The 11,399-nt window shown below is 37.1% G+C and overlaps 1 protein-coding gene across 1 annotated transcript; it reads right to left on the reverse strand.

The window, feature by feature from the left end:
* Positions 1-5,041: 5,041 nt before the first annotated feature.
* On the reverse strand, positions 5,042-6,606 carry LOC118734332 (piggyBac transposable element-derived protein 4-like). Its single transcript, XM_036464053.1, has 2 exons — positions 6,391-6,606; positions 5,042-6,280 (listed from the first exon to the last, which is right to left on the reverse strand). The coding sequence occupies exon 2, from the start codon at positions 6,273-6,275 to the stop codon at positions 5,058-5,060; it is 1,218 nt and encodes a 405-aa protein (XP_036319946.1). The 5' UTR covers positions 6,276-6,280; positions 6,391-6,606; the 3' UTR covers positions 5,042-5,057.
* Positions 6,607-11,399: the final 4,793 nt, after the last annotated feature.

An 11,399-nucleotide genomic window follows, 5' to 3' on the forward strand; every position in this document is an offset into this window, starting at 1 on the left:
CGGCTATAAATAGTGACAGACAAACAGAAACTATTCAGAACGAAAAATGACACTGAAGATGGCACAACGCCGAAACTGGTTTGTCTCCAAACCAAATTTGACAAGGGATGACGGAAAATCGTTCCACATTACATCACACTCCTACCCTGTCGGAAACACCAACAACGAAAATTTTATTTTATCCTCCCATTCGGCTTTGTTTACTTTTACTTTAGAAATTTCATCATTCTTGTTACCATGTAGTGTTTAGTGTTGGACAATTTTTGCTCTTAAAATTAAGCAAATTATGTCGAGCAAAAATAAAACTAGGTACTCAAAAACGCGAATATGTGGTAGATTTCAGACCTTGTGTGGTAGATGCTCAAAAAAGTGGCAGATCAACCACAATGTGGTAGAAGTCCGATCACTGCTCGTGCCTCGCCTCATTGCTGCTACGAGTACGAGCTGCGAGCGCCTCGTTGCCTGCGAGGCATTGAGTAGGAGTTTGTTCGCTCGCTCGCTCGAACTCCGAGTTTTTGCCCACCCTGGCTAAAGCATTTAATAATTTATATTTTTATTTTTATTTTTTTTAATGTTTTACTCCCCCCACCAGTGGTAAGGGGTAAAACATTGAATATATAAAATACTGCCTCCTATTTTATTAAACCCTACTTACCCCCTTCAGTGGTAAGGGGTAAAACATTGAATATATAAAATACTAGCCTCTTATTTTATCAAACTCTACTTGCCCCCACCAGTAGTAAGGGGTAGCGAATTTTAAAATAAGAGTACTTATACCTTAATTTTGGGTAATTGACAAGGCGAGATCAGCTATTTCCACAATTTCTTCAAAATCACCCATAGTCTCTGAATCATTTACATTTGTGTTGATGTCATATATTGAGCCTAGATAACATACTGTTTGATATTGGGAACGTTTTGCAGCAGAAACTATTAGCCTTCATATAGTATTTGTTCGAACTATTGAGTTAAGGTTTTCCCACCTTATCCTATTTCGAATCTTAGTTTTTGTTGAATTCATTACGGAAAAAACGCGCTAAACAAAAGCAATTGAGTGCGGCAAGGATAATAATATGAAGGCTACTTTACTTATATTTCCAAAAATTGTATTGCCTGTTGCGGTTTTCACTCCGTAAGCAATTATCCAAAATTCTTCAGAGTCGAATGGAATGCCGTTCTGAAAAAAGTTATTCCATGGGAAAGTTAAAAGATTTAAATACTCAGTTTTCGCTGCTTCTCTTTCCTTCAAGGGAAAAAATCGCCAATTGCGATTTCCTAAATTATTACGCGCAAATATCAAAAAAAAAAATCGCCACATCTGGGCACTCTGTTATTAGAGGCAAATTTAGAGCATAAATCTGAAGTTCACTCAGGTTCTATGCATCATATTCGTATTATATGAAGATGTACATATGTGCACACAAAATATTTTGTATATTTGTGCATACATATTTACATGCACATAAGTATGCATATATATTATTATGTATATAAGAAAAATAGTATATGTATAAAAGTACATGCTATTAATTCAGATTTTAATAAAGTATTTGCTTAAATTTAGTATTTTGAAGGGTCGTATTTTTTAACAGGTTCGATTTTCCGTTCGTAGTGGGAGACCTTAGTCTGCCGGTCTGCATTTTCGCCGGAGTACTGAGTTTGGATGCCGCGGCTCTGGTCAGGTGATTGTTCACTAGGTGCAATTTCCTCGTACCCATTCGATACAGGTACGTGAGCGTTACTGGATTCACACTCAAACTTTGTTGATTTCCTGAAGGTATATTCGCTTTTGTTGTAAGGAGATATTTGCTGTTTCGGCGATTTTCTGCCCTCGGTTGTTTCCACTATGACTGAGCGTGGACTTTCGGTCAACTCGACGACTTTGGCTGGTTTCCATTCGCGATGACCTATCTGCATTCTGACGTTGTCGCCAGGTTTAAGCGCAGGACGGGGTGTTGTGACCTGATCGGCATAGCGTTTTTGATTATCGCGCAGTTCCTGCAGTTCTTTGACGACACCAAACACGACTTTGGTCATTAAGGTTATATTTTCAATAGGCAGAATGCTTCGGATTTGCCGACTGAATAATCGTTCACTGGGAGATTTTAATACTTTGTTTCGCGGTATATTACGCAGCAGCAACATCGCTAAATATTTATAACTTCCATCGTGTCAACACTTCTTTAAAATACCTTTAAAGGCCCGTCCACATACAACTTTGGCGTTGCGTTGGCGCTGGCGACGCTTTGACTGCAGCGCGAGTAACGCCCGTGCTTGCTACAATGAACGCTTAGCAGAGAATACTTTGGTCAATAAATTAACATACTAGCGGCAGATAAATCAAAATTTTACATCAATAATTGCATTAAAAACTATATTTCTTGCCCGCATTTGATTAAAAGTGAAAATTAAATCACATAATTTTGATTATTTAGAACAGCTGACGAACGACGCGCGCGAAAAGTTGAGAGTTGACCATCTTTCTGCGTTGTGTTGGCGTTGGCGTTGCCCAACTTTGGTTATATGGAGACTTTCATATAAATGCATGTATTCATAGTCAGCTGTCGAAGCGACACCAACGCTTTTTGAGCAGATAAATTGCTTTTATCATTTCATCGTCTGCTTAATACCCATTTTCGGTGAAAATGTGACCTAGAAACTTTAGCGACTTCTTTTCACACTCACATTTTTCGAGATTTAGTGTAAATCCAGTGTCTTTCAATCGCCTAGTTACTTTCCGTGTAGTTTTTCGTAGCGTCGGTGCGTGTATGAAAATATCGTCCATTGCCACTGCGCATCTTTCTATGCCTTCTAACGTTCGATTCATTACACCGCAGAAAACTTCTGGCGCTGACGAAATTCCGAACGGCATACGAAGAGAGCTAAAACGTCCCCAGGGCGTAGAAAATGTTAAATATTTCGATGCTCGTTCAGTTACTTTGATTTGCCAGAAGCCTTTTTGGCAATCAAGTTTAGTGAAAAATTTGCTACCGTGAATTTTGCTGCTACCTCTTCGACAGTTTTTATGGGGTAAATCGGCCTTTTAATATATTTGTACAGTTCGATCGGGTCCATGCATACACGCATCTTATTTCATTTGTTTACTACTAGCATTGGACTAACGGCAGGTGTGGGCTCACTAACGCTTTTTATTACGCCGAGTTTAACCATTGTATTTCCTGCTTCACACTTTTCTCGATTGCATATGGAACCTTCCTCGCTGGAACGACTTTAAATATCGGGTTGTCTACGAAATCTATGTCGTATTCGAAATTGTTGCAGCACCCTAACTGCCTTACGTGTTTCACAAATCCTAAATTTTCGCATTCATCAGCCCCTTTGAAGCATACCAATTTTTGGACCTTATTCGTTGTACGCTGTGCACAACGGGGTACTTCTGTCGCACCTAACACTTTTATAAAACGCCGTCATATGCCTTTAAGCGTTTAATTTCGCTGCTATTTATCTGAACACTAAGCTTTTTGGCAACTCTAATTGCTAGTACGTTACAAAAAGCTCCAGTGTCTAATCTCAATCTTAGATCATTTCGTCGATTCGCTCCTTTTCGGTCCATTGTTCTTCAATTTCGGTTGAAGTGACGCAACTGCTTATCTTGCCTATGAACCTAAACTCCGAGCTATCGCTTTCGCCTTCTGTTTCTATTACATTCACATCCTTCTTAGTTTTTTCTTATGATTTTCCTTCGAATATTGCTTTTTATTAATTTTCGATCTGCACGCGACCTTAAAATGCCCTTTTCTACTACAGAGTGTGCACTCTTTGTTGTATGCTGGGCAACTCTTCGGCCCGTGAGTTGTCTTGCGCCGATTGCAGTTGAAGGCTTGATCAATTTTACTAATTTTTACTGCAGAATATGGTTCGTGTTTCTGTCGTGCGACTTATTTTAACCCTTTCGCGGACAATAGTTTTCGGCATGACGTTTTTGTGGGTCACTTGCTATATCTTCGGATCTAATGAAGATAATTGCTTCGGGATTGCAGTAAAATGATTGAAATCAACAATTGAATTAATTTTTGGACATTAGATATATACTTTATTTTTACGGATATAACCGTCATGTCCTACTTTTAATCCAAACTTGTTAACATAGGGCAGACCGGGAAATCCCGCCTTTGCGGCTTTTACCGTTTTGTCCCACATTTGTGTCAAACATGTTTCATAAAGACAGAGCGGGATATGCTGACTGAGTTCCCATTTGAACTATTTAGGTAATTGTAAACAAATTAGTTATATTTTCATTAAAATCACTTCACTTTATTGAATTAATAACAAAAATAAATAAAAATTAACACAAAACAATAAAATAACGCAAGGCTATAATATGATAAATACCATAAATTATATACTGTTAAGAAAAGCAACGAATTTATAAATATAAATTAAGGATCAAATGTATGATAATCTTCGAAACACTTTCCAGGACAAAGAGCAACCTTGTCTGGGCAAGTTTTGCATCTGTACGAAGTTTCCTTACGAATCTTCGATTCTTTGCATTGATTACATCTTAAGTAAATCGTCTTCCTTTTTCTATCATCAGTTGCTGCTGGAATTTTTTCAATGTAATGAGCAGTTCCAGAAAGACTGCGATCCGACGCTGAAATTGTTGATGTGTTTCCACCACGACCTGCAGCTTTATCCACAAGATCACTTCCGAATTGAATTGTTGACGGCACTTGAATCAAGGATCTGATCAAGATGCATCGAAAGTCGACGAACGATATTTTTGAGTTGGTCTTCTGTTTAAAAATATAGTAAGAGTTCCAAACGGCTACATCTAATAGGTGAAAGATAACCTTTTTGTACCAGCGGATGGTCTTTCGAGGTGAAGAGTAATACGAAGTCATTTGGTCTACTCTATCTATTCCAGCCATGTGATCGTTATAAACGACAATTTCCTTAGGTTTATCGATTGTACGTCCCCATTTACGCGTAGTTTGAACAAGTTGAGGATGATTTCCAGTTGTTATGCAAAGCACTTCTCGCTTATCACGCCATTTCGATACATACACTTGGCCTTGCCGACGCCATATGTACTCTCATTTCGAAAGTTTAGTTCCGGTAATAGCCTTGGGATTTCCTTTACGGTTTACTCGTAGTGTGCCTGTGACATGCGTTTTATATGATAGGAGATCTTTAGAGAGTTCAACGCTGTTGTAAAAGTTGTCCATAATTAGGTGATGTCCTTTATTGAGGTATGGAGCCATAAGACGATGGACAATATTTCCGACTTTTGACTTTTGTTTATCATCTTCTGCCCCTTGATAGATTTCAATGTTTAGAACATATCCATCGCTTGTTGTTAGCTCGTACAATTTAATACCATATTGGGCCTTTTTACTTTTGATGTACTGGCGGAACTGTAGCCGTCCCCTGAAGAGTAAAAGCGATTCATCCAAAGACAGATACTCCCCTGGATATAAGGCACTTTGGAAACTTTGAAGAAAAAGATTCAATAACGGCTGAATTTTTCTTAGTTTAGTTTCATCACCACTTTCCGCGGAGCAACTCAAGCAACGTATGAGCTGTTCAAATCTACGACCAGTCATTGAGTGTCTAAATACAGGATGGTAATACAACGGATCGCTTGAAAATAAGTCACGAATTTTAGGCGCCTTTACTTGACCCTGAAGCAAGCAAATACCCAAGAACTTATACATTTCTTCATTGTTCGTAGGTTTAAAAACAGTAAAACGTGCATTACGAGTATGGGGACGATTAGCCGCGCAAAGATTTGACCCATATGTATTAGTTGAATCAACCAATTTTTGCATTATGTCGGACGTGAATATCATATCAAAAATATCTCTTGGGGTACAATTTTCTTCAAGGCTAATTTTCACGCCACAGTTTCTAGCATCAAAATTAAATTGCGGTATTTCTTTGGCGTTTTCAAACCACTCGCCTTCAGACTCCGTCTCACAAGTGTTGGCCTCGACTTCTGAGGTATCATCTGAGCTTTCATTAGTACTGCCAGCTGGGTCTTCGACTATATATGAATCAATATCTTCCTGTACGATTTCATTTTCACAATGTTCAGTTCGTGGAACTCGGGAGGTGCTGCGATGAGGTTCATCATTCTTTTTGGATTCTTCGTCTGAACTTTGGCCTGCATCTCGATCCTTATCTGGCACATAGTCTGGATCGTTTCCGTACTCACCGTCATCGCTGAAAGGATCAACTTCAGATTCATCGTCAGAATCAAGTTCTTGAAAAAGTTTAAATATTCGATCCCTTTGTTTGTTGTATCCGTCCATTTTCTCTACAAAAGCACAACACACAATTAGAATATTGATTTTTTTACTTATTTTGGTATAGTTTTATTTTAATTTATTGATTATGTACACTTCATAGAGTTTTTACTTTACTTACGTTCATTAACAAATTTTTGCACTTCTAAAACATAAACCGCTCGCGTAGGGCGCTACTCGCAGAATGAACGGAAAACTGACGTGATATGCCGTCTTGCTTCTATGAATCAAAACATGTTCGAGTTTGCATAAAGTAACTGTAATTTCCTTCCTGTAGGACATAGATTTGAAATAATTAAAATTCATAGGGACACAAATATTAGGAAAACGTAAATTAATATCAAATTGGCTGCGGGAGTGCCCGGCTTGTCATACTAGTTGCGATAATTAATGACGGGGAACGCCGTCATGTCCTTATGTTTTTACAAAAAATTGCCGGCGTTTACCGTTTTGTCCGCGAAAGGGTTAATAGCTCTTTCGAGTGACAGCTTGTTTTCGATCCAAAGTTTCTGTCTGGTTTCGTCTGAGCGAATACCCAGAACAATTTGGTTAGTTAGAAATTCGTCGTCATTGTTGAACTCGCACTTTCGTACCTGCTCTCGAATTTTTTGTAGGAAATCATCGAAAGCTTCATTTTATTGCTGCTTGATATGATGAAATTGATACCGCTCGTACGTTTTATTACGAGATGGTACAAAATGTTCTTTTAGTTTCTTTTGATTTCGAGTAAATCAAATTTTTGTGCCTCACTCAAGCCTAAATATTAATTAACCGAATGCCATCCCGCCCTATCACGGTCTTAAAATTTGCCAACTGCGGCTGACCTTTGCTGCAAGGGCATATCATTCATACGTTTCTAACCACTCTGTCCATTCTCTTGCCATATCCACGTCGTTATTTATTAACAGAGGTTTTGGTGGCTTTAACATTTTGTTTTATTGTTTTTTTATGACTTTTTAAAATAATTTTTCACTACTTCAGTAGGGAGTCTTTGGCCCTTTTCTTGCGTTGATGGTGTGGATTCTAGCTTCTTCTACATGTATATATTTTGTTTGTTAAAAACAGGTTTCGGCACCATGTAACGAGAATATTCTAACCGTATATGTATAAACACTTAGTGCAAGTTGAAGACTGACTTTCAGCCGCACTCAGAGTGGTTTAATGATTACTTAAGGTAGGGATGCACAGCAGAGGTGCACGCAGTCGACGTCGCGGGCAAACTGCGCGCACGCGAGCGTGCTAGGCAAGGTGAAGTGAGCTGTACGGAGATGGCATCGTATACATATTAACCACTACACACTTATTTTCAAGTAAAAATGCGTGTAAGTTGTGTACTTTTGCGACAACTGAGCCAGGGTGGCATCAGGCCACCAGAAAAAGCCAATTTTTTTGATTCAGTAAAAAGTGTATATACATATCCATTTCCTCACGTTTTTATACCCGAGCGCACTTGTGCACAAGGGTATTATAACTTTGTTCACATAATGGTTGTTTGTAACAGGCAAAACGAATCGAGATAGATATAGACAAATGTATACATAAATGATCAGAATGAAAAGAGAAATCGATTAAGCGGTGACTGTCTGTCCGTCCGTCCGTCCGTCCGTCTGTGCACATGATAACTCGAGTAAAAATTGAGCGAAATCAGATAATAACCACGCCTACCTCCCATATAACGGTAATTTTAAGAAATACGAAAACTGCGATATTTTAGTAACTACTGAAAATAATTCACTCAAAATTGATACTTACAATGAGCTTCAGACGGAAAACATGAATATTATAAATTTTTGGAAAATGGGCGTAGTCACGCCCACTTATGGTTACATGTGTATATCTTGGTAACCGCTGCACCAATTTCTTCCAAACTTGGCACAGTTGTTGGCCTTAGTACCGCATACTAAATGGCTAAAAACTTAAAAAATCGGACAATAACCACGCCTACCTCCCATATAACGGTAATTTTCAGAAAAACTAAAACTGCGATATTTTAGTAACTACTGAAGATAATTCACTCAAAATTGATATTTGCAATGAGTTTTAGACGAAAAATTAGAATATTACAAAATTTTGGCAAATGGGCGTAGCCACGCCCACATATGGTTACATGTGTATATCTTGGTAACCGCTACACCAATTTCTTCCAAACTTGGCACAGTTGTTGGTCCTGGTACAGCATACCAACTGGCCGAAAATTTCTAAAATCGGACAATAACCACGCCCACATCCCATATAACGGTAATTTCGAGAAATACAAAATCTTCGATAAATCAGTAAATATTGAAGCTAATTTATTCAAAATTGATGATTGCAACAATCCTTTATCAAGAAATACGTTTATGACAAAATTTTGGAAAATGGGCGTAGCACCGCCCACTTGTGATCACATATATGTATCTCGCTAACCGTTCTAGCAATTTGTACCAAGCTCTGTATGGTTATTGTGCTTGCCACATAAAAGCAAACCGACGAAAATTGTTGAAATCGGACTAAAATTGAGGCCGCTTTTCATATAACGGTAAATTTCAGATATGCTTGAAATTTCAATATTTCGAAATTTAAGGACGCTAATTTACTTAAAATGTATACACCCCGGCTATCATGTAGCGGTAGCTTTCGGAAAGGTGGAAAACATATATTTAATACTCGCGCCGGGTATTTAATGTTCTGCTCCGCCCGAACTTAGACTTTCTTACTTGTTATTAATAAATTAATTTCAATACATTTATAACAACGCAAAACATATTTAATTTACCTATTCCTCACATTTTATTCAGTAAATGAATTCCATCTTAATGTAGAATATTAGTGTATAGTGTATACATACATACATATGTACCTATGCATTCGGTGTGCTTAAATTAAAAAAGCATCACTAAATACCGCACCAAGCATTGAATTCCAATTATTTTGGCTTTTTGGTTTCCCAAAAGCACTAAATTTAGTGCAAAATGCACGACCTTGGCAACAGTGAGCTGAGCACATCAATGCTCAAACAGTGATGCCAGACCAAGTATTGAGTAAATTCGCTATGTATATTTTTCTTTTAAAGCAAAAGTTCAAATTGGCGAGGGTATTGATTTTTGGTTCTTACATAGAACACTGATAAGATTCACAAACTTCTCTTAGGACTTAATTAAAATAATCAACATTATTTGTTGAAGAATTTATTTGTGTTCGTATGAAATAGTAGCGTATGTCGGGAGGCTGGCTTTAGTAAAATGTACCATTTCCTATATTCCTTAAACCACAAGGAATTTTTTTACGAAACTTTATACGAATATAGACTTGTTAGCATCGCCATTAACATTACCGTCTTTTACGTTTATTTTCCAAGAGTTCTTCAACGACTCGGCGCCAGTGAGTCTTTCGCCATCGTATGCTGCGAATTGTTCATTATACTAAAGCCAGTCTTCAGACATAAGCTACTATTCTATACGAACACAGATATGTATACTTCCTAATAGTCTTGTAAAATGCCCAATACCCAAATCCCTCGCATGAGTTATTATCGGTAAAAAATTGGGTACGCTCAAATCTGGCATCGCTGCAGCAAGTACAGCGCCAGTGAAACAGTGTTGATATGTTAAGTACAATTGTACTTTTTTCAGTACAATTAATTTTAAAATGTACAAAAGTACAATTGCCGATTTTAGGTACAATTTCAACATCAAAAATACTTTTTGTACCAAACGCTCAAATCTCTTCTAGCACTTTGATTCTTAATCCGTTTACATTTAAGTAAATGGATATACCTATATTTCATATTTGCTACAAAACGAAATTATGAATTGTAATTTTGAATGTAAACGTAATTGTGAACAGTAATATTAGTGATGTGCGTTATGGTGATTGCGTTTTCTTATCACCGGCGGGTGAAATATCCCTCATCGCTAATTATTTTGAAAAAATCTTTGGAAATGCAATTTACCTAATGGCGATCCTGGAGAAATAGAAGTAATTGAGCAATTCGGGGGTCGAAAGTAAGAAAATGTATGTAAATTCCATGCGTTGAAATTATAAATTTCAATTGAGGACTTCCATTTTATCGATAGTGATCTCATTTTGTGTTCATTAATATGAACTGACCTATATAGTGTATTCATGTTTTATCATCGATGTCTTCATCTTTGACAAAATTACACGGTCACCCGGTATTTATTTTATTTTTTAAATAATTTTAATTATTTTTTTTTATAAAATTGTAGCTCATTATCAAACAAAACCCTTGCAAATAAATCGAAATTTGAAAGAATGAAAAAAATCAACAAAGTTTCATCAAATTTTCACAGTTTTTGTTCGGAATTTGTAGACATGTTTTGGGTTAACAATGTGCAAGTTTGAAGTGTCTAGAAAATACCATTGATTTTTTTAATTTTTCTGTTTGCGGTGTTGCGCACTTTCTTCCATATAACGAACGTTCGCATTTGATGTTATATGGATGAATGCGCGTGTAGCGTTGTTGTTTTTTATTCCAATATTTTAAATTAAACTTTATTTTATAGTTTTTCTTAGACAATGATAAATGATGTACACAAATTTCAGTACGGAAAAAAAGTGCAACACCTTCAGCGAAAAAAGTTCTCAAAAATCTACGCGAATTGAATGTACTATCTCGATCATTTAAACATCTCGGACTCGCCCACCACTAAAAATGGTTATTTAAATCTAAAGTATATATTAAATGATATTTAATATTTGCTTTAGAGATGAAATTTCGACAAATTTGTTTAAGCAAAAATGTTAAGCGCATATGCAGAATGTGGAAGCGAGATTCTTCTGCTTGCGTTTCTATGTTTATATCATTTATCAGTTTAAGCACATACGATTAAATGTAAAAAAAATACTCATTACTTAATACTCAAAAACACTCATTTTCCATCACTGTCACACATACAATCTCACTATTCTGTTGACTTCTTTTTCCCCTTCCGATAAGTTTTTGCTTCTTCGCTTGCCCAGCGCCGCTGTGCAAAGCTTTGCACGCGCAGTCGCCCGCGACACGTATGTGCTGATTTGGGCATCCCTAACTTAAGGTGTCCCTCAGTAACGATTTGAAAAAATTCCCTCTCACAGGCTAACTTAATATTCGCGGCTTGCGTTTTGGTACGCATGCCGTCGAATTTGTTT

This window comes from Rhagoletis pomonella, unplaced genomic scaffold (genome assembly GCF_013731165.1).
Source record: "Rhagoletis pomonella isolate Grant_MI unplaced genomic scaffold, Rhpom_1.0 Rhpom_scaffold_00002, whole genome shotgun sequence".
Taxonomy (NCBI): domain Eukaryota; kingdom Metazoa; phylum Arthropoda; class Insecta; order Diptera; family Tephritidae; genus Rhagoletis; species Rhagoletis pomonella.

Excerpts from the sequence above, each read along its gene's own strand:
- LOC118734332 (XM_036464053.1), bottom strand. The coding sequence starts at position 6,275 with ATGGACGGATACAACAAACAAAGGGATCGAATATTTAAACTTTTTCAA.